The sequence below is a fragment of the Tasmannia lanceolata genome, unplaced genomic scaffold (assembly GCF_043159265.1).
Source record: "Tasmannia lanceolata isolate RefF3 unplaced genomic scaffold, GAP_Taslan_0.1 ptg000011l, whole genome shotgun sequence".
Taxonomy (NCBI): domain Eukaryota; kingdom Viridiplantae; phylum Streptophyta; class Magnoliopsida; order Canellales; family Winteraceae; genus Tasmannia; species Tasmannia lanceolata.
The window spans coordinates 3,880,797-3,904,486 of record NW_027518688.1 but is presented as its reverse complement, the minus strand read 5'-3'; the positions used below and the strand labels follow the sequence as shown (position 1 = coordinate 3,904,486).

Genomic DNA, 23,690 nt, shown 5'->3' with positions numbered 1-23,690 from the left:
AGAGAGGGATTAACGATCAAAGAGACACCTAAAAGAGAGTGCTGTGGAGAGCTCGAGGGAGGGAGTAGTGTGGAGAGCTTGAGAGAGAGAGTGAGAGAGAGAGAAAGAGAGAGAGAGAAAGTTCGGCTGCTTGAGGGGGGATAGATGAAGGAGGTGAGGGGGAGAGAGAGATGATACGGGGAAAGGGATAGACAATGCTCTGTTTTCTTGTTGTTCTTTTTTCTTCTTTTTTTTCTCTTTTTATACCACTAATCTCTTGCTGTTGGGGAGGAAATATAGGTTGGGCGATGGAGATATGAGAGAAGAGGGATGGAGAGAGAGGGAGACAGAACATGGAGAGGGATCGAGAGATAGGGAGAGATGATAGCCACAGACCAAGCTCTTTTTCCTTTTTCTTTCTTTTAACAGAGGGATAGAAGAGAGAGAGCTGGTTGTGTGAGGAGAATGGGATGAAACCGAGGGTTGTGGGGGAGAATCCGAGGCCGAGAGTACTCAGAGGAGGAGATCAAAACCCAAGTTATCCCGGGGAGAGGGAAAACCTACCGTTCTCTTTCTTGGCCACCGTTTTTTTTTTTTTTTTTTCCTTCAGCCTCCCTTTTTCTTCTTTTTTTTTAAGAATCGTTCCCTTCTACATAGCAACTTTCTTTTTTTGTCATTTTAGAATGAGAAGGAGTTGCCAACCTTATTCAAGGTTGTCCCAAAATTCCCCTTTACGTGAATTTTAAATAGCCACCTCAAAAATCCCTTCCCAACTTAATTCAACTAAATATAGAAAGCTAAAAGATCTTATATAATTCTTAACCTCCAAGTGGGACCTACATGGAAAATGGAAAAAGAATGAGAGAGAGAAACACTATACAATTTGCATCATAGGATGATCTGAACCATCCATTCTAATGGGCTGCCACATAAATGATTCGTGCTCCTCTTAATTCATTGTCACAAGCTGATCTTGGCCGTCCAATCGATAGGCCGCAATGTGGATCTGTTATACCACCTCTTAAATCACTCCATATTGTTTAATTGGTGGCCCACAAATCTTTTCCGTTAGATTTCAATACGGACCCCGAAGAATAAGATTGAATCACTTTGGGTGGGCCCCCACGCATATTTAGTGGGTCATTCCATTTTAAATCCCTCAACCAAATGCTAGGCCTATTCCTTGGCCGAATTTTCCATGAGATCCATTCATCGAAATTTTAAGCGGGTCCGCGCGCTTCAACTTAGTGAACTCCACTCCATGTTGGGCACACTTATTCCTATAAAATTTGATCGTTAACATCCATGATAAACTCCACAGATAACTTGAATATTTCTTATATGGACCAACTTTCTCGATCCAAATTAATCCAAATGCTCAATGCGGGCCCACCAACCGGTTCCCAATTCTCTCTTGCTTTAATTCTTGTGAACAACCCCTCTCAACAATTATCAGGACGGCACAAAACATGACAGAAATAACCAAAAGATCAAGAAAACATAGGGGACGGACACCGAAATGGAAAATACTGACAAACTGACAGCGAAACACTAACTTCTTTGTTGATTAAGGCGGAGCAAAATGGGGGTGTCTACACCTTGATGATAGCACAAACTGGACTTGTCTCTTCCTCTGAATTTTGTCCATCCCCAACCACGATTTACAGGCATTTCCCTTACGACAAGGACAATTTTTCAGGAGCTCACGACTCACTAAAGGGCAAGGTAAATTGATAAAACTTTGGAGTTCCTCTAGCATTTGGATTCGGTTTCAGGACCTTTGGGGTTAATTTTGGGTCTCTTGGGACTTAGAAATTTATTTGATTTCAAGGTTCTTATTCGATTTTGGGCTTTAAGGGTCCAGTCAAAATGGGGTGTCTACAATCGCCCATGAGCAATGAAAAGTGTTTCATTATGGAAGCCAATATGACTGGCCCCACTCTTCCTTAGTGTGGATACTTGTGTAATCCCACATATCTTCAAGTGTTGCAGGGGTCCAAGGAAAGTAGAAGGTTGTCCAAAGGGAGCTCTTCCTACAAGTCGGAACGATGCAATAGTTATAGTCAAGACTATAGGATTGTTTAGGTTAACTTATTTTAGAGGTAGGGAATTATTATAGATGAGAGGACACTTATTAGTACCCTTAGAAAAGGAAGATTGAATTTCTATATTTCAAAAAGTTTTCCACAAGATACACGATTGTTTCTTGATAAAAAGTTGTTTTTATAAAAAGAAAGGAGATTTTGATGGTAAGTGGTACTTTCATAAATGGTCCATCCCTACTCAAATAAAGTTAACATTACTGAGAGCATAGCGGTTAAATAGTATAAGTGGCCTTAAAAGGGCAAGAGACGCTGTAAACCAGACTTATCCTTCACCCCTTTGATTGAGGTCGTAGTAGCCTAAGACGGATCACTAATTGGTTTTTCGAGTCCATTGGATGTAATCCAAGTGGAATCCTATCCTATGTGTGAATTGTCTCTTAAAGTTAACATGACCAAGATTCCCTTTTAGGGTGCGTTTGGATCGCCGGAATCAAAAATCGGTATTGGTATCACATTCCAATCCAATTCCAATTCCCCTCATAAATGGATAATGATTCCAATTCAAGTGTTTGTGTAAGCATGGGAAGTTATCTATGGAATCAATCATTATTCCTATTCTAGTGTTTGGTACCGCCAGAACAATGCTGGAATGGAATCAAATTTTCAATGCTAATTTCAACCAGTAATACTTGTTTTTCTAATTAAGAGAGGAAATCAATACGTGCCTCTTTTCAATCTAAAAAATTAAAAATCACTATCACACAAAATCTGTGCATCCATACAAACAAGATAGAAACAGAGTGCAATCTGTTTTGATCAAGAGAGAGAGAAACCCATATTTGTGTTCCACATGTCCTCAAAGCAAAAACCCAACCCAAAAGCCAACATCTCCTTTTATGTACACTCTGATTAACTCAAACCCAACCCCATTTTAAGGTAAAAGCACAACCCAAATTCCCAAAAAATGATCCCAATCGTAGTGTATAAAAATAAATGGTTTAGCTTTTCTTGGTGTAACCCTAAATAAACAAAAACCTGAATGAGCAAAACCCTAATCACAGCTTGAAGGGAAGATTAAGGTGTTCTAATGGCAATATGGCGGATTGGCGGGTTTAATTAGGTGTTTTCCAAACATAAGGATTGTTTTTAGCTGCCGACATCGTCAACTGAAGAACTATGTTCTTTGCATATTCAGAATAGGAAGCCATGAAGCCATCATCATGGAAAAAGTTCTATTCTACCAAGCTGAACTAAAGCATAATATTATTCCTTTTTTTTTCTTCTCTTGTATTGATAAATCAAAGCTTTTGGCTCCAGCTTTGCCTTTATGTAAATCTCTGCTAGAAATCAAGGGCTGTAAAATTTATTCAGAGATAAGATAGTAGAAATCCGTACTTCAATTTAAGAGGAGGAGAAGAAGATGACGACCAATTATCTTGAGGGTGATGGTCTTAAAACCCAATAAAACCTAATAAGAGAAGCAAAATCGAGAAAAAAAATGAGTAAATATCGAGGGATGTTGATGCCTTTTTTTTCGCTGATTCTGGGAATCAGAATACCACTCCTCTAATTGGTTATCAAATCTCCCCCAATATTCCCTTACTTTTTCTGCCGGGAGCCATGCGTTGTTTCCCATTCCATTAGTCAACTGATTCCAAACAGTGGAATCACCAAAATCGGTTTCAAATACCGATTCCTAATTCCAATTCCGGCGCTCCAAACGTACCCTTAGGGTAAGAGTTGACAGACAAAGGATTTGTTGGGATAGATTCACATTGTCGTATGTGGACCATTTTTCTTTTCCATTTAGAAATGTGTTCTTCTACTTCGTCATATTTATGGATTGTTCTGGGTGTAGCTTGCTATACCTGAAGCGATGCAAGTTGGAGATCTTTGAATAGTTCAAAGAACTCAAGAATGAAGTACAGAAGCAGGTTGGTAACTAAAGTAAGGATCTTCCTCTCATTGAGAAGGAGAATGCCTCACGGATAAGTTTAGGGACTACTTACGGATGAAGATGAATCATTATCTCTCAGTGAACTCCAATAGCAACGTCATGCGATGACAGTGCTACAAAATGGAGAAGTCGAGACTTGTTGGACATAGTTTGATGATGACCTTCGCCAAAGCACTCATGTTTCTTTGGAGCTACATCTTAGAAACGGTGATCTTTGTATTCTTAACCGAGCCTCAGTGCCAAGGGCTCCATATTAAATATGGATGGGAAGGAAATCCTCAATGAAACATTTCGAGAATATGGGATTTTTCCAGCCCATGTGAAAAGTTGGGCATTGAAAATTGGGTACTAGGACAGAATGGCGTGTCTTTATTGGATATCCTAAGAGAACGAGGGTCAGAAATCCTGGTGAGCAAAATTATTTTGCAAACCTCAATATTGCATCATTGGAAGAAGAATTCTTCCTACATGCAAGTGGGATCGGGTTGCCTTTGATGAGTACCTTAAAAGTCTAATATACAGGACATAAGAGGTTAGTGAGCAAAAAAGCACTTCACCTATTCCAAAACTTCTGTGGTTATAGATAGATGAGGCTGCTTGATGGATGTGTTTTTCTGAGAGAAGGTTGAAGTCTTGTCTCTAACTGGGTCGAAACGGGATCACCTAAACTAAAAGAAGGTGATGTAGGACATTGATCCGAACAGATTATTAGACACAATCAAGATGGATTCGATATATTCTTATTGTGTCTGGACTCTAATAGATCCACCAAAGGGATTGAAACCTAGTGGATATGAGTGGATTTATAGGAGGAAAAATGATCATGATTGGAAAGGTGGAGACCAATAGGGCTAAGGTAATGGCAAAAGCACTATAGTCAGATGGCTAGTATTGACTATAAGGGAGCCTTAGCCAAGCTACAGCCCATTTTGATTTTATTAGAGCACTAGGATTAAAAGATATGACACGTGGACTTCAAGATCGCCTTCTTGAATGGAAACATTTAGGAAGATATATGTACTCCAACTTGAGGGTTTTGAGACTGCTAGAAAGGGTAATAAAAAAGGTGTGTAAGTTGCTGAAATCTATATATTGAAGTAGATGTCTCACAATTTGAACCTTTTTTTGTTGAAGGAGTTAAAGAGTGTGACCTCTCACAAAACATGGAGGAGGGAGGCTTGTATTTACAAGTAGGTTAGTGGGAGCGTTGTGATATATGTTTTTAACGATGTGCATAGATAATGTCCCGCTCATTGAAAATGGTATAGAGATATTGTTCAGCACATGATATGTATTTCCAATCGCTTTGCCATGAAGGACTAGGGAATCCTGCATTCTGGGATCTTAAAAGCGTTTACGAACCGGAAATAGAATGTCGGGGATTTCCAAGGAGAATTGGACGGGTTACTGGCTAAGTTCAGTATTGCAGTTCCTAGAAAGGGTTAATTTCCTTTCGACATGGAAATAGGCTTTCCACGATGATGTTTCTTTGAGAGATCTAAGGAGGAGCAGAGGATTGGCATTAGACTCCATATATATGTGATGTGGTATGTCTAATGTGGGCCATGCTATGTACCAAGCCGAATGTTTGTCACTACGTGAATGAGGTCGGATGATTTTTGGTTTGAAGCTAGTCCTAAGAATTGTATAGTGGTAAAGCATAGATTCTAGTTCCTTAAGAAGACTAAGTATTATTAGTCCATGGTGAGATGATAAGATCATCCTTGAATAAATAGATACAGATGTAAGTCTGATGTTAATTAACATGAAAGAGTTTCCATTTAGCTTATCAGTTGAAGAAGTTTTTTAAGCAAGACACCAATTAGGATCCCACGACTAGGGCAAAAAATATTGCCATATGAGATATGGTGAGAGAGACATAGTATGGTTGCAGGATTTCTAGTATGGACTCGGGGTTGTTCACTCTATTGCGAGGCCCATTACAATATCTGACACAACAAAAGGGAAAGATGCTCAAGCAAAGGAACCAAGGTCTGGCCCTAAGTGAAAGCACATTTTTCGGTAGTATCTAACGATACCTGAGATCTTCAACAGAGGTGAAGTAGCCATGAATCAGAGTTGCTTTAGTGGTTAATGTGGTGGATCTGTTGACCAAGTCCCTTAGTCAAAAGAAGTTTTGACATGAACCTGAAAGAATGGGCCTTGGGTATATGCATGACCGAGTTTTTGGCCAAGTGGGAGATTGTTTGAGTTAGTGACCTAAAATCCAGCACATTTCATATAACGTGTCACTTTAATATTAATAAAGGTTATATTTCATGACATTTATTGGGTATTATCATACTAAATATGTGGGATGTGCTCAATATCTGTCACATATTCGTCCTTAGGTAGCAAAGTAGGAATACCATGCTTAAGGATTCACAGATCCTTGGCAGCAAGGAGATATGGTATCCTAGTTCTTTACAGACCTTAAAAGTTCTTGACTGAGGTCGAGATCAGACATCTCCTCCTATACATAACCAGCACCAGTCTTGCATACTGCACGTGGCGTGCAGTGGCTTATCCCAGTCACTTGGGTAGTGGACCCTAAGTAAGAACAGTGGGTGCGACTATGGGATCATACATTGAATAGGATTAAACTAAAATAACCTTTGGACAGGAGTTAGTAAGGATGTTCTACCAGACAGGACCCTTTACATGTACTTAGACCTGATGGATCATATTGGTTTGTGGGCCCGACCTAGATTCTTGGTGTATCTAACAGTGGTTCTTTTATGGATCATCAAAGGGTAGTACTGGAGTCATAGATAAACCCACGAGGCTAATAGAGATACCCGACATGGAGTTCTCCGCCTTAATTTTGGGAATATCATCTACATTTTCGGTTAGAGTAGTAGGCCTATAAAATAGCTTGGCCAAGTGGATTTGATAATTGGTTTACCAAATGTTAAACTAAAATACTTGGATGTTTTTTAAATGATTTTGCAAATGCATTTGCGCGCCCTAACTGCTTGATTGGAAGGTATACTATGAGTGGGCCAGGGCTAGTATATGTCCAGCTCCCGTAGGACCCAACTCAGTAGATGTGGAATAGAGAAAAGACTTGCTCATATTAGATGTGATTAGGGTTATGATGATTTGACGGTTAAATTCAAGGTTATGTCTCAATGGAGGCTACTAATTCAATGCGATTGTAGTTGTTAACTACGGAGCATGATCGCAGTGGTGCCCTGTTAGATTGGTTGTAAAACCCGAGCAAAATCGTTACACGTTGCGGAAGAATAAACCCTGTAGAACAAAAATTTTGCTCTAACCCAGGATTCCTAGGGACCAATTAATTTTAATGTGATTTAATAATCATAAATATAAATACCTTATTTTGCTGATGAGAAGAAAAATGTCAGCGTGTGTAGACACCCCCATTTTGCTCCGCTTTAATCAACAAAGAAGTTAGTGTCTCGCTATCCGTTTTCAGTGTTTCCCATTCCTGTGTCCGCTTCTTACATTTTTAAATCTTTTCGGTCATTTCCGTCATGTTTCGCATTTTCCCGCCAAGTGTCGAGAAGGGTTATTCAGAATAATTCAAGTCAGAGAGAATTTGGACCCATTTGGTGGGGCCGTATTGTGTATTTTGATTAGATTTGGACCGAGTAGGTTGGCCCAGTTAAAGCTCATTCGAGTCATCTACAAAGGTCATTATGAATTTCAAAGATTAAATTTTACGAAAAAAAATATAATAAGTTCGCCTAGTATGGAATGGGGCCTACATTATGATGATCTAAGATACTCACTTGATGGACCATCGATTGGATGGATTGGATCGTCGCAAGGTGTTAATTTTTAGAGGTACAATATATTTATGCCATGGCCGGTCTAATGAACTGTTTGGATCAACCCATGAAATCGATTGGAAGAAGGAGCAACTAATTCACATATTATGGCCCACGAGTTGAACGGTTTAGATCTTCCCATGAAAATGGCTTTGAGGCGCCACCTGCTCGCTTAAATGGCTCGTAAAAGGGATGATCAAGATCACCATGCATAAAGGCCCAACAATGGATGGTTTGGATCATTCCATGGTAACTCATGTGATACTTTAAAGATGAAAAGGAAAAAGTGCAAGGCAGCTTCGTTGAACCTTATTAGAAACGAGCCATAAAAAAATGAATAAATTCTAAGAATAATGAGACTCAAGTTAGTAGTTGCTTATATGGGAGTCTCCCACGTTTTTTTATTATGGGAAAACGTGGGTAAGGAAGGCAAGTTGCCCTCTTTCCTTTATCTTATACTGCTATCTCTCTCTAAAAGGGGAATTTTGATTTTCTTTAGGCTGATTAACTTGGCTAAGATTTGTGGAATTTGAGCAATTTCGGAAACTAGCAAATTTAGTATTTTCTTCGATGGAAATCGTATGCAATTTTTTTAGAAGGCAAGGGATTCTTCTCTTGGGGTGGAAAAACTCTTAAGGGGAGGAACAACAGCTCTCTTGGCTCGGATGATCGCTCTCACCTCTACATTCTCTGAGCCTCTCATCTTGCCTCTGCCATCTCCACCACTTTCCATCTTCATCTGTATTACTCGGATTCTCGACACAAAAAGGGGAAGAAAAAAAAAAGAAGCTCTCGGAGCTCTCTGTAAAAGAAAGAAAAGGGACGTTTTTTACAGATAGATGATCCCTCTCCACAGCAACTCCATGGTCCCTCCATTCTCTCTAAGTCTTCCCCAAGCTCCACGGTCTCTCCATTCTCTCTGAGTCTTCCCCAAGCCCCACAGTCTCTCCACCCTCTTTGTTTTTTTCCATCACCCCACACCCTCTCTGTTTTTCTTCATTCTCCCCGTCCTCTGTGTTTCCATTCTCTCCACCATCTTCTGAGTGTCCCTCTCCTCTCTCCCATTCTCTCCATCTCGATATTATTTTCTCATTCACTCCCTTTCCCTCTCATTCTTTGTCTCGTACATCCAAAAACAAAAAAAAAGAAATAAAAACAGAGCCTCTGTTCATCTCTCTATATATCTGTGTCCTTCACTCTCTCATCTCTCTATATAGCTGTGTCATTCACTATCTCTCTCTCTCTCTCTCTCTCTCTCTCTCTCTCTCTCTATCTCTCCCCATCAACAACAAAAATAAATAAATAAAAGAAAAAAAAACAAAGAAAGAAAGAAAGAAAGCGGACATCGGATCGCACGTAGGCGGGATTTTCGGATTTTTCGCCTCTCGGATTCGGCGAGGATCTCCATCACAGGTAGGTGCTCAATTCTCAGATTTTTCCAAGATTATTTGGTATTTTTTTATATTTTTGCATGATTTTTAACATTTAATTGAATTTAATTGAATATTATATGTGTGTGCTAAAAAGCATGATCTACATCAGTGTTTCAATTCTGATTTCTCCCGAAATTTAATACACTGATCTACTTAAATAGACTAAAATAACCATCGGATCGGATCGGACATTGGATCAAAGGGTTTTAAAAATTTGAGTGAAGAATGGAATTTTATTTAAAATAATGGCTGAGAAATTACAAAATTCGAAAAAATAGCTATCTCAGCATGATCTATTTTTTGGAATTTTAAATTTTTCTTGTGTTCATCACATCAGAACAAGATTAAAGGACATTTTTCGAGTCGTAATTTTCTCGAAAAGCGCATTTTAAAAATAGGAAACTCTTCAAATATGTCTTTTTGACGAAGAAAAATAAAATATATACTAAATAGATTCCAAAATTAATGAAATTTCATGAAAAAATAATATGGTACTGATACATTTCATCATGAATTTTTAAGGATTTTTTGGATTCTATTTAGTATGTTATTTGATGCTTTCTTTGAAAATAATCATATTTTGTGGGATTTTTTACTGATATCAGATCACAATTAAAATTCTCAAAATTTTTACAGTAATCTTATATTTTATATTTCTTGCTGCTGTAAAATTTTCAATTGATTTGGATCTTGTTTCCTAAGGGATGTAGTGTAAATTCATAATCTGGTCTTCAAATTCCAAAATCCGAAATTGATAGTAAATAGTCTCTAAAATTCATGAAAATCTCACAGCATGCTATGTTTACTCATATCTTACTACTGTAGAAATTACAATGAATTTAAATTTCTATTTCTAGTAGTTTCTGTGTTATTTTTACAATCTGGTCTCATTATTGTTAAATCAAAATTAAATAGGAGCTTAATGTAAAAATCTGCAAAACTCTTCCAGTAAGCTACATACATTCCCATCTTATTGCTGTAGAAATTTCAATTCATTTCGAATTCGTTTGCAATAATTTCACTTGTAAAATCACTCATGCGGTTTAAAATTGATAAAATCCATTTAAAAATTGAAATTAATTAAGAATTATTGTGAAAATTTCTAAAGAACCTTAAATTTACGTCACATATTAATTCCTTAATCTATTGGAACAGAAATCTTAGGATCCTTAGATTTTCCTGAAAAAAGGGCCAGTGTATCCATAATCGTATCCCAATTGCAAAATCGATCTTTGATAATTTGAATATTTAAGCTATAGCATGTTGTTGGCTCCGAGGTTACTGTCCACGGAAATCCTGAGATATGCCAGGCAATAAGGTGCTATAACCTAAGTATTAAATTGCACAAGGAAAGAGCGCACGATTCCCTTCCTTGGATGCTATTCGAGGCCGAAATTGGTGAACCCTAGAACCTTTGGTATTCCCGAAATGCTCAGAAACCGAAAATCCTTGAAATCTGAAATTCACTAACTTCAAGAACTTAAATCAATTCATCTCGTGTCTTTCGGAACTGTTGGATTACAGTTTCCATCATAAGAACCATTAGAGCCCAATTTAGGAACACTTATGTCAAGTCGTGTCCTAGGTTTTAGGGAGTCCTAGAGTTAGGAGTCCAGCCTCATCACGGACGTTTGCTATGGATAGCAACCGTGCCATAGGCCTAGTTTCACTAGTCACCCAAACTTTCCCTATGACAAGCCTAGTTACCTAGGATGTAGGTTAACATGCATTAGTCTAAGGGGCAACTTGCATTCAGATATGATCATATAGCATCTTAGATGAAATCCTAGGATAATAAAATCATCAACTTGAATTAAATAACTTCTCCTAAAACTGTTGAAACAGTCAATCCCGTCTAGGTCGGTGTCTTAGTTGAGTTAGGCATAAGTAGCTTAGCCTAAGTGCACCGAACTACGTCGACTCTGATCCCAGTGAGGCTTGGGTACGTAGACAGCTTGGATGTCTGATGGCATACCAATCACGAGTCGGCTCCACACATAAGTGGGGTTTTGTACATTAATCCTTAAATTAAAAGTAATTAAATCACTTTCTGTGAAGACCGGATCTCTGCCGCTCTGCATGAGCGGCTCGGGGCCGGTGCCGCTGTACAGATCGAGACCGATATCGTCTATGAGTTTCTGTCTGCGCAAATCCTACCCGAGAATGGTCATGTCTCGAGTAAATGATGAGTCTAATCACGACGGGGCGGCGCGGGCTCATCCACTGGCGGATCCATCCTTACCTCCGGGAGTTGGGAGACCTCAGGAGGAAGGCCTTGAGGGACCTGTTGGGCTAAGCTCTTGTATTGGTTGACCCGCGTAGTCATTTGTTGAAAAAGAGTTTGAATTTGCTCGAGCGTAGGAACCGAGGCAGGAGTCGACTGAGCAGAGCCTGGTCCCACTGTTGCCGGAGGAATGACGACCCGCGAGGCGAGTCATTCTCCCCTAGTTGCTTGACGTGGTGTAGTTCGGACTGCCCGAACATGAGGTGCTCGGGTACTCTTCCGTCCTGCCATTTTTCTTGAGACTTAGAACGGCTTTTTGTTCGGGTCCCATGGATGGTGCCAATCTGTTGTGCCCAGAATTGGTAATAGATAAAGCAGTGACGTAAGAGCTGACTCGTCGAGTCCTGATCACTGAACTGGTTGATATGCAATGACCTGCACAGTGACGCATGAGGTCAGAAGGCCAACCCGGAGTCCTTGCTCTGGACGGGCACTTCGATTTCACTGAACTGTCGAACCAATGAATAGTGATTTCTTAGGATTCAAGTCCCTCACCTTGTCTTTATGAGGGCTATTTGTAGTGAGGACTTTGGGCGCTAGTTTGCCCTTTTACCCTTGAGGATAGGGGTGTCAACCAGCTAGTGGATCAAATCCATAGTGCCATGTGTCGTGTGGAGATTGGGGACTTTTTCTTATACCCCATCACAACTCCTCCCATACACCATAACATATACGTATCAAAATATCTCTATTGTTTGTCATAGATACCCTTTAAATTAGGTATGACACCCACATTATTTTTGTCTCCTTTAACGCATTGTATGGCTACAATAGTGAGAAGGAAAAAATAAGGGACAAAGGAAACGGTTGTGCACTCTCAAGTATTAACTTCTTAGTAGAAAGATTCCCAAATATTATATTATTTAGTAATAGATAGAGACGAGGATATGGGTGGACATATCAAAACACTGTGGAATTAAAGTCTCCTCCAACTCTCTCTCTCTCCCTCTCTCCCTCTTAGCTAGTTGTTGTCTTTCTCTTTTGAAAAAAAGCTGTTTATTTCTGGTGCCCAAAAAGCAGAAAAGTCAGAAATGAATGAATCTCACACTATTCAATAACTACCTTCTGCAACTGAACGGAAGAGAACAGATAAAAGGGCAAAAAGATAAAGAAGGGGAGTCGTATTCCCCCCTAATGGATACCGGCCCTTCTAACAGAAAACGTTAGCTTTTAAGCCTTTTGAAGTTAAACGGTGGCTCCTCCACCCCTTTGTATATCCTAGCGATATCTGTTAAATGGGGGAAAATATTCATAAGAAGGAGGGGATATCAGTGCCCTAAAAGAAGCACAACAAAAAGTGGCGGAGAAAAACTGAAAAAGCCTCCCCAAAATCCGTTACAGACTGTTTTAGATATCATAGTCTATGATATCAAATTAGCAAACCGCAATGCACACGTGAACCGAACCGGGCTAAAACTTCCCGGTTTTCTTTCAACTACTAAATTTCAAAAGGCTGGACCGGAGTTAAACCGAGATCCGGTTCGGCGAGCTCTTTGTTCCGGCGCATCTCGAGGATTTTCCGGTGATTGTTTGAGTGTACGTCGGACATAAAAGTGGGGCTGCCGGCGGGACGGTATTCCGGCAAGAGCCGACCGGATTTGTAGCGGACCCCACAAGCGTTGCATAGGGTTTTGGACCCGAGTGGGCCCGTTCTCCACTGTGGGGTCTTAGTAAGAAGGCAATGGCCACATCTACGTTGGGGAAGGGCATCTAAAACAAGTGGTTTCTCTTTCTCTCTGTCTTTCCTTTTTTCCTTGTTTGGTTTTGGCATTTTCGAAGGTGGTTTTCCAAGGAAATAAAAAAGGTAAGGATTTTTTTCGGTATTGAAGATGAGACAAGAGGACGAAGATGACGAGGAAGAAGAGGATGATGAAGATTCATAGAACAGAGGATCATTGAATGACCATACCCGCCCTCCGGTTCTCGAACGCTTGCTCCGAGCCTTGGCCGGGATATGAGTTTCTATACCAAACAACCCGGTCCGGTTCAGGGTTTCATTGTGACTCGCACTCTGGTTATCAGGATTTACTCGGTGGTACGGAGGAGAGGGGAATTCCGTGAAAGAATCATGGACGAAGTGAGACAACCATTCGAGGTCCTTTACGTCATCATTCTGTCAAAGAAGCAACACAAAAAATTGAAAAAACTCAAAAAAAAGCAGAAAAAGAAAAACATAAAATATTTTGAAAAAACAAAAGGGGGTATTTTACCGGAACGCCAGGCTCAGAACCGAAATCCTCTTTGAGAAAGAGGCTGGAGTTGGAGTTTTCAGTTTCTCTCAGAGAAGAAGCCCCAAAAGAACCCTTTTCTACTTCCTCTTCTTCTTCTTTATCTTCTTTATCGCTTGGGATAAACCCTTCAACATCTTCGTTAGAAAAATCGAGAAAATCATCAACAAAGAACTCGTCTCCCCCTCCATTCCCAGAAACCCAACCTTCATCGTTGAAAACCTGCTGTGCCGGTTTCACAGCCATCAATTCCGGACTCAGAAAACTGCTTTTCAGTGCTACTGACTCCATTTGTCTGTCTTCAAAAGAATCTATCAAAGGAAAAGTATGAAAAATGGTCTCCCTCTCTTTTAGAGGAGAACTTAGAGAAAGGAAAAAGAGGATGGTTTTGCAGGAGATAAAGAAGGGTAGACATGGGAAAAATTCGGGACAGTTTGGTAGGGCATTGAATGATGGCTGGGATGTGTCCGGAGGCAAAACAAGTTTCCAATAATAATAAAAGAATCGGTTTAATAAAATAACCGCTGGTCCCTTTTTGTTACTGCCAGCCCTAAACCCCGACACCCACACGACTAGTCCGAGTCTGCTTTAGTCCACACAAGATTTGAAGAAAACCAAACCAAACCAAACCAAACGGATTACCCACGATACTGACTCCTTTTCCGTTTCTTCTTTCACCTTTTTTATTCATTGTTTGCCCTCCCTTTTTATGAAAATTACGAAATGACCCCAGACTGCTTTTCTCCGTGATCCCAGCGCTCTTTCCCGTGCGTCTTTACTCAATGGAAAGGAAATTTCTGCAAAGACTCCCCAAGCGTAAAGTTTGGCGGCCTAGGAACATTTAAAGGGAAAAAAACTTGGCTCCAGAACAGTTTGGAGGAACTTCCTCCAAACCCATGTTTGTTCCATTTAAACAGGGGTATGTCCGTCATTTTGTCATGTGGGATGTATTCTTGTAATTTACAAAAGAGCGTTTTCGTAAGTAACTAATTAGGGACAATGTTCCGATGTTCCCTGACGCATGCGTGTCTTCTTTTTTCTTTAAATTTTTCGGTTGTTGATAATTTCCGGCAGGAAGTACGGTCGATAAGCCAATTGGACAAATCCAACATGTGCCAATGCGAGATATCAGATTTTACCGGCATAAAAGTTTATTGGCCGTTATGTGCAATAAATTTGACGGAATCCAAATAAATTGAGCTTTTATGGAACATATCAGCTCATACAGGTTCGAATATTTTAGTCACATAAGCACCATCAAGATCATACACAGATGTTTGGATGATATATCGTTCAATTTCTCCATCTACTGGGACATATTTATCCGAGTAGTAAGAATCTGCAATCCAAGACATTGATCAAGTATGAGTCTGAATACGCGTACGATAATGGTGGGGATCAATCCTGAGAATCATTTTCTTTGGATCCCACATGGTGACATGTTTTGTGGCACCAATCTGGCTGAGTGCACGAATGGGTCCTTCTTGGTGTAGCTTCGGCAGAGTGATGGTCAATTGGGTGAGTGATGGTCAACTGGGTGATCAGGGTGATGTCCTACAGTAACATATAATGATTAGGAGAAACACTTCGACACTCATGTCAGTAGAAGCAATAGGTAGAGCTAAGCACAATGAAATGGAATGCTCTAAGTAATCGGTCTTGCTACCTAGATGGAGTCTGTAGGCGAAGGTTCCGTGACTTGGGGGGAGACGGTGGAGTGATGCCATGCATGGTGATCACTAGCATTGGTGCATGTATCGGTGCCAACGGTTTGTCCAATCATTACAGTAAAGTGCGTGATCGACGACGGGGCTTATTGTAAATACCTAAAATACCCTCCTTTTAAATTTTCGCCCCCCTCTTTTAAAGAGGGGCGTTTTTATCCGTTTGAAGTTGACTCAGATTAGGGCTTTCTAATAAAGCCTATAAATGCATCTTATGAGAGATTAAGAAACCCTAAACCATCTTTCATAAGATGCATTTATAGGCTTTATTAGAAAGAGCGCGATTCAAGAAAAGAGATTGTAAACTAAGGTAAGATTATTAATCTTTAATGATTAATCGAATGTAAAGAATCCTAAAGTGGGGATTTAATGTGAAAAGAAGGAGTTATGGCCGTTTTAGTGCAAAAACGGTGAAAAATCTCGTTTCGGAGAAATCTGGGTCCGGGCTTGAGCCGGACGTCCATGAGTACCAAGTTTGGCAAGCGCGACAATTTTTTTCAAAACCTCAAAAATTCATAACTTATTTGTTTCTTACCCGTTTCGACATTCTTATACTCTACGGATATGCCGAAAATGTCATCTTTCTGTTAAAAATAGTTTCAATAAGTTTTGGAAACTTTACAATGATGAAAATCTGAAAAATACTAAAAGAACCCTAAGATGGTTTACCGATTCATTTCCGAAGAGACATCAAAGGGTGTCTTATGTCAATATGAGGACATATATGTTCGATAGGAGAGAAATTAATAATGAAACTCACAGAGAATATCCATATTCTTAATTGCAGGAAACTAAAATGATTAAGAAAAATGAAAAGTTTTCGTCATTGAGGTAAGTAATAACGTACTACTTTGGGTATTATAAACCCTTCGCATTTGAATTAGTATCGACTTTGGAAACCTGTATTGATGCCTTTGAACCTCGGAATTTGCTTTAAGTCTACCATGCCATTTTGTTTCACCCACTGCTACTTTAGAACCTTTGAAACAACGGTATGAATATCTGTTTGGACTTTAGACCTTTGGAACCATCGTTTTGAATTTTTAATCTTTAGAACTATTTGTATATTTAGAAGTATTCGAACCTCTGAAATAACTATTATGAATTCTGAACCTCTGGAATAACTGTTCAGAACTGAACCTCTAAAATAATTGTTCTGAACTCTGAACCTCGGAATCACTGTTCTGACCTCTGAACCTCTGAAATAACTGTTCTGAACTCTGAACCTTTGGAATAACTGTTCTGACCTCTAAACATCTAAAATAACTGTTCTGAACTGTGAACCTTGGAATAACTGTTCTTACCTCTGAACCTCTGAAATAACTGTTTTGAACTCTGAACCTTTAGAATAACTGTTCTGACCTCTGAACCTCTAAAATAACTGTTCTGAACTCTGAACCTTTGGAATAACTGTTCTGAACCCTGAATCTTTGAAATAACCATTATGAATATTTGTTCTGAATTTTGAACCTTCGAAACTACTGTTTAGAACTTTGAATCATTGGAACCATTTGAATAATTAAAATTATCTGAACATGAACCCTTGATACCTTCTGAACACTTATGTGGAGGCTTGGATGATTTCTGGACCCTGCCATACGGGGGTAAAACATTTGGCAACTCTGGACCCACCGTGGGGGTAGTACACTGGAACTTATGGCCCGTCAGTGGGATAAAACCCTGGCCCTGTCGACTTGTATCTGATCTTGAGGGACTGGTTCTTACACCGTGGACTGTCGGTGGATAAGCAATAACATGTCTTCTGACACCGTGGACTGTCGGTGGATAAACAATAACATGTCTTCTGGCCATGCCGATGATTCTGAAGTGTATTTGAATTCTGAACACCATATGGCTTTCACCATAGCATTTGAATTCTGTAAACCTTTGACTTTGATCAGAACTTAGACATTGAATTGCCTACTGCACTTTAATTCAGAACCATATTTGACATGCACACATATTTACCTTGTGCCTATTATTCAGCTGTGAACTCAGACTTCTGGTTTGACTCTAATATCCCAATTATATTAATCCTTGGCATGCTTAGACTGTACTTAGATTAGTATTTTATTACGTACTGAGATTTTCAGCTGACTGTGGTTATAAAATATTTTCCGGTTTTGACCCTCGTGAGGTTAATGAGGAACAGGACGCTTTGTTTTGGAATTTGGACTTTCACTCAGAGATTAGCTTATTTGTTTTCAGTTCATTAGAAAGTGAGTACTTTGAATAAGATGTAAAGATAATATTATTTATTTCCGCTTTGACTCTTTGAGGAGAGACGAGATTTGATTTGACTCTGATGTGTCCGCATTAATTGAACTTTGATATTTCAGTTATGAATTGCCAGGTTATTTTGTTATTGCTTTGTAGCCTTGTACATTTGTGAGATTCGTCTTGCTAGTGTATGGCGCTGTCATGTCTTACGCCCAGGGTGGGGTTTGGAGTGTGACAGAAAGTGGTATCAAAGCTTAGGCTTTAGGTCCTAGGTAAAATCATTTGAACAAAGGACTTTCACTTTAAGAGTTGGGGATTTAGATAAAGAGCAATTAGGAAGCGCTTGATAGGTTTGTATGTATCGGGGACGCCTGATAACACATAAATCAGTTGCGCGATCAGGGCCCAGTTATAAATTCAAATGCACCTGGGGACGCTTGGGAAGCATGCAAGTTTGTGATTGGGTAAGAATCATGAGAAATATGTGATGGATAGATATTGGATAAAAAAAGGGAATGCTTTGTATTACTATATGAATACACTATATGTATAACCGAATCAGTAAGATGTGTCCTGTCAGAATTGGAAATAGAGAACTGTTAGCAGATCTTATCTTGCTTGAGTTGTCTGATTTTGATGTGATTTTGGGTATGGACTGGTTGTCTATCCATAATGCTTTAGTAGATTGCTACAAGAAGGAAGTGAATTTTGAAATTTCGGGAGAAGATAAGTTTTGTTTTGAAGGGAGTGGAGCTCACTCGACTCCGATAGTTTTGTCTGCTATGAAAGCTTGTCGACTTCTTAGACAAGGTTGTGAAGCTTTCTTGGCCTCAGTAGTCCAGATCGATGATAATGATATGAAAATTGAGAATATCCCCGTAGTTAGGGAGTTTCCTGATGTGTTTCCTGAAGACCTTCCAGGTCTACCTCTGAATAGAGAAGTTGAATTTACTGTTGATTTAGTTCTTGGAACGGCGCCTATTTCTAAGGCCCCGTATTGTATGGCACATTTGGAAATGAAAGAATTAAAAAATCAGTTAGAAGAACTGTTAGAGAAAGGTTTTGTGTGACCTAGTGTTTCACCATGGGGAGCACTAGTGTTGTTCGTTAAGAAGAAAGATGGAAGTATGAGATTATGTATATATTACAAGGAATTGAACAAGGTTACCATAAAGAATAAATATCCGCTTCCGCGGATGATGATTTGTTTGATCAATTGCAAGGGGCATGTGTGTTTTCCAAGATCGATCTTCGATCGGGATATCATCAGTTGAGAATCAAATTAGAAGACATTCCGAAAATGGCCTTCCGAACTCGGTATGGCCATTACGAGTTTCTTGTTATGCCATTTGGTTTAACCAATGCCCCGGCAGCTTTTATGGACCTAATGAACAGGATATTCAAACCACTATTAGAACAGTTCGTGGTTGTGTTCATTGACGACATTCTGATATATTCTAGAAGTCAGCCTGACCATGAGCACCATTTGAGAGTTGTCTTACAAACCTTAAGAAAAAAGAAGCTTTATGGAAAACTAAAGAAATGTGAATTCTGGCTTGACTCATTCTTCTTTTTGGGTCATGTGGTCTCTAAAGATGGTGTCTTAGTAGACCCAAAGAAGATTGAGGCAGTAAGATTATGGAATAGGCCGAATACTGTTCCTAAAATTCGTAGTTTTCTGGGATTGGTGGGATACTACCTCTGTTTCGTTCAGGACTTTTCACGTTTGGCTGCCCCTTTGACCCGTTTGACACGGAAAGGGACAAAATTTCTTTGGTTTGAAGATTGTGAAAAGAGCTTTCAGGAATTGAAAAATAAGCTAGTTTATGCTCCCATCCTAGCTTCGCCTGTTGGCGGAATGGGATTTGTGATTTACAGTGACGCCTCGAAGAAAGGCTTAGGATGTGTGTTAATATAGAATGGCAAAGTGATTGCGTATGCTTCACGTCAGTTGAAACCTTATGAAAAGAATTATCCGACTCATGATTTGGAATTGGCAGCGGTTGTGTTTACCTTGAAAATTCAGGAATTGAAAAATAGGCTAGTTTCTGCTCCCATCCTAGCTTCGCCTGTTGGCGGAATGGGATTTGTGATTTACAGTGACGCCTCGAAGAAAGGCTTAGGATGTGTGTTAATATAGAATGGCAAAGTGATTGCGTATGCTTCACGTCAGTTGAAACCTTATGAAAAGAATTATCCGACTCATGATTTGGAATTGGCAGCGGTTGTGTTTACCTTGAAAATTTGGAGGCATTATCTGTATGGAGAACCTTGTGAAATCTTCACTGATCATAAGAGTCTGAAGTATATCTTTACTCAGAAAGAATTGAACATGAGGCAGAGGCGTTGGTTAGAACTGCTGAAGGACTACGACTTAACCATAAGCTATCACCCTGGAAAGGCTAACGTGGTAGCTGATGCTCTAAGTCAGAAGTCGTATGTGAATTTGGCAACTTTGATTACTGCTCAGAAGTATATCTTAGAAGACCTCCGAAGATCAGAAATAGAAATTCGTGGTCCAAACTTTCGGGTACTGATGGCAGCACTTCAAGTACGGCCCACATTGCAAGAAAGAATCACAATAGCTCAGGAATCCGACCCAAAATTTTGTAAAATCAGAAATAAGTTAAAAGATGACTCTGAATTTGAATTCCGAACTCACAATGACGGTACCTTGATGTTCGGTAACCGCATTTGTGTTCTGAATGACTCTGTTCTGAAAAATGAAATTTTAAAGGAAGCTCACAGTTCACGTTATTCTATACACCCTGAAGGTACTAAAATGTGTAAGGACTTGAAAGGAAATTTCTGGTGGAATAATATGAAAAGAAAAATAGCTCAGTATGTATCTCAGTGCCTGACTTGTCAGGTGATTAAGGTAGAACATCAGAGACCACCCGGAACATTGCAACCACTTCTCATTCCAGAATGGAAGTGGGAGGAAATTACGATGCACTTTGTGTAGGCGTTACTCCTTCAGGGAATGATTTCGCATGGGTAATTGTGGATAGATTGACTAAGACAGCTCATTTCATACCTATTAGAACTGGCTTGACACCTGAAAAGTTGGTCAGATTGTATGTTGATCAGATAGTCAAGTGTCATGGTGCGCCTAAAACCATTGTATCAGATAGAGACACTCGTTTTGTATCTCAGTTTTGGAATAGCTTGCATTCAGCAATGGGATCTTCCCTTAAATTTAGTACAGCCTTCCATCCTCAGACAGATGGACAATCTGAAAGAACTATTCAAATTTTAGAAGATATGCTCAGAGCTTGCGTTATGGATTTGAAAGGATCTTGGGATGACCACCTTCCTTTGATTGAATTCTCCTACAATAACAGTTATCAGGCAAGTATTAAGATGGCACCTTTTGAGGCCCTTTATGGAAGGAGATGTAGATCACCCATATGCTAGGATGATGTGGGTGAAAGAAAACTCTTAGGCATGGATTTGGTTAAGCAAGCAGTGGACAAAATCCATTTGATTAGAGAACATCAAAGTGTCGCCCACCAAGAGAGTGATGCGGTTTGGGGTTAGAGGAAAACTCAGCCCAAGATTTGTAGGACAATAAGAAATATTAGAAAAGATTGAAAAAGTAGCCTATCGATTGGCTTTACCTCCATCATTGTCTGGAGTGCAGAATGTGTTTCATGTGTCTATGTTACGAAAGTACGTAGCAAATCCGAATCATGTAATTGAATTAGAACCTCTGAATCTGAGAGAAGATCTGTCATTTGAAGAACAACCTGTCCATATTATCGATTGTAAGGACTAGGTTCTCAGGCGAAGGACTATTGTAAGCTAAGGGTTCCCCATGGGTTCAATCAATCACCTTGTTATGATGATTAACAAACGCAAATTGATTAGTTATTATGGAGTGATCATTTGCCTTGAGTGTTGTACTTTAAACAGGTCCTACACATGTCAAATCATACTAGCACACAGCTTGTTGGCCTATGCTGGAAGATGAACCAACCAATGGACAAAGGAGCTAGAGCATTCTTCGACAAACCACACCATCGAGGATCTACCAGGGAGAAGCTCAACAACAATCACCTCAAAGCATTGAACATACAGAGAAGATCATAAAGGCCAAAACTGGAGGATCAAGAACCAATGCAAAGGATCAAGGAGCTTGTACCACAACTTGAAGATGTCAAGCATGGAAGCTCAACCATAGAAGATCCCAGCTCAAGAGAAGAGTTCAAGGGAGTGATAGAAATGGTTGAATGTATTCCTATCTCTCTTGCATTTTCTCTTGTCAAGGCACATTGTTTAAACACCAAAAACTAGTGAAAAATAATGTTTTCCAAAGAGACTACAACACACCCTTAGAGCCTAATTGGATTAGTGAATGACCATGTGATGTTCCATCATTATGGAACCCTCATGAAATTCCATTTAATATGATAAAATTGAGTTCCTAAAAGCCAAAGAAAAATCAGCACTGAAAAATAAAAAATCTGCTGAATTTAGGCTTCTCGGAACTCCTAGATTTTTCTCGGAGCTCGGAGCTCAGAACTCCGAGAAATGTTACAGGGGTATAAATTATTCTCTCGACATTTTCTCGGAATTCCGAGAAATGGTCCAGGTAGTAAAATTTATATTCTGGCAATTTTCTCTGAACTCCAAGAGCTTTTCTCGGAACTCTGAGAAATATTTTCGGAACTCCGAGAACACTACGAACTCAAAAAATTATAGCCGTTGGAGGCCCAACGGCTAGTTGACTGTTTGACCCGAAAATAACCGTTTTGCCCCTAAAACGGTCATATTGAGTTGGGACACCATATATACCTATCTAATGGGTCTAAAACACTTGATGAAACTTGTCCAACCTCAACAAATCCTAGAAAATTATTTGTGAATTATTTTTGGGTTAATTTCTCTCACCAACCAAACTCATTGTGCCATGATTTGAGAAACTTATTTGAGATTGGCTTAGGCTTAAACTTGTTTATCCTTGAGAGTATATTAGGAGCTTCATTGTGCATTGTAACCTACTTAGAGGCAACGCTTTCCTCTTCTTCTTCGTTCAATCGGTGGCAAGGGAATTTGTGTTTAATTCCCTTGGGTGAAGCGCTTAGAACTCGGCAGAGAAGGAGAGTCATTGTAAAGGTAGAAGGGCATCCTTATTTAATTCCCTTGGATTGTAAAAGCCTCGGAGCCGGGCGTCGTGGAGGTCTCAATAGTGAAAATCCTCAAGTGCGACCTTGAGAAGAGTGGAGTAGGTCGTTTGCCGCACCACTATAAATCTTTGTGTCACTTGTGTGAATGGTATTTCTCTCACTCCCACTCACTCTCTTATTTGATTATTTGTGCTTGCATTGTTACTTAGAATTGAGTGAGTAGTTAGCACCTTGGTTTTGATTCAATATTTGTACCTTGCTAACTAGGCTATTAATTACCTAATTAAGTTTGCTAAATCAAAAGGGTTTTTGAACTTATATAAATTTATAATATTGTTTTAAGTTCAATCATTTCAAACTTAATTAAACAAGGGATTGAACTAGGGTGAAATTGGTAAAAGTTTTTAAAAGGCAAAAGTTTTTGTAAACATCCTATCCACCCCCTCTAGGTTGCCAAACCAAGTCACTACTTGGATTTCACTTGGTATCAGAGCTAAAGGCTCTTATATAGATTTTTGAACTTTCAAATTTCTTCAAGAGAAAAGATCTATATTGGCAACCTAATGGCTTTTAGACTTCCTTGTTTTGATGGAACCAACTATGGATTTTAGTCGATTCATATGAGGTCTTATCTAAAGAGTCTAAATAAAGACTTGCTTAAATCAATTGAAAATGGCTTTGTTTTAAATTCCAAATCTAAAAGAATTGGTGATTATGGTAAAAGATTTTTTTCTCTTAACTCAAAAGCCATGATTTCCTTATGTTTCTCTTTGTCCTCACATCTATTTGAAAAAGTTTCATCATGCAAAAATGGTAAAGAAATTCGGATTTCATTAGAAAATAATTTAAAAGAAAATATTTGCTTGATGGGTCTTGAAAATCAAAATGAAGAAAATG

At 39.3% G+C, this 23,690-nt stretch overlaps 2 protein-coding genes across 2 annotated transcripts; one reads left to right on the top strand and one right to left on the bottom strand.

Moving 5' to 3' along the window:
- Positions 1 to 12,719: 12,719 nt before the first annotated feature.
- LOC143886113 (GATA transcription factor 7-like) lies at positions 12,720 to 14,216 on the bottom strand. The gene is made up of 2 exons (XM_077390080.1): positions 13,703 to 14,216; positions 12,720 to 13,605 (listed from the first exon to the last, which is right to left on the bottom strand). Exons 1-2 carry the CDS (start codon positions 14,009 to 14,011, stop codon positions 12,931 to 12,933), a joined length of 984 nt encoding a protein of 327 aa, XP_077246195.1. The 5' UTR covers positions 14,012 to 14,216; the 3' UTR covers positions 12,720 to 12,930.
- Positions 14,217 to 18,230: 4,014 nt separating this feature from the next.
- Positions 18,231 to 18,734, top strand: LOC143886951 (uncharacterized). Its single transcript, XM_077391119.1, has one exon. It carries the CDS (start codon positions 18,231 to 18,233, stop codon positions 18,732 to 18,734), a length of 504 nt encoding a protein of 167 aa, XP_077247234.1.
- The last annotated feature ends 4,956 nt before the right edge of the window (positions 18,735 to 23,690 follow it).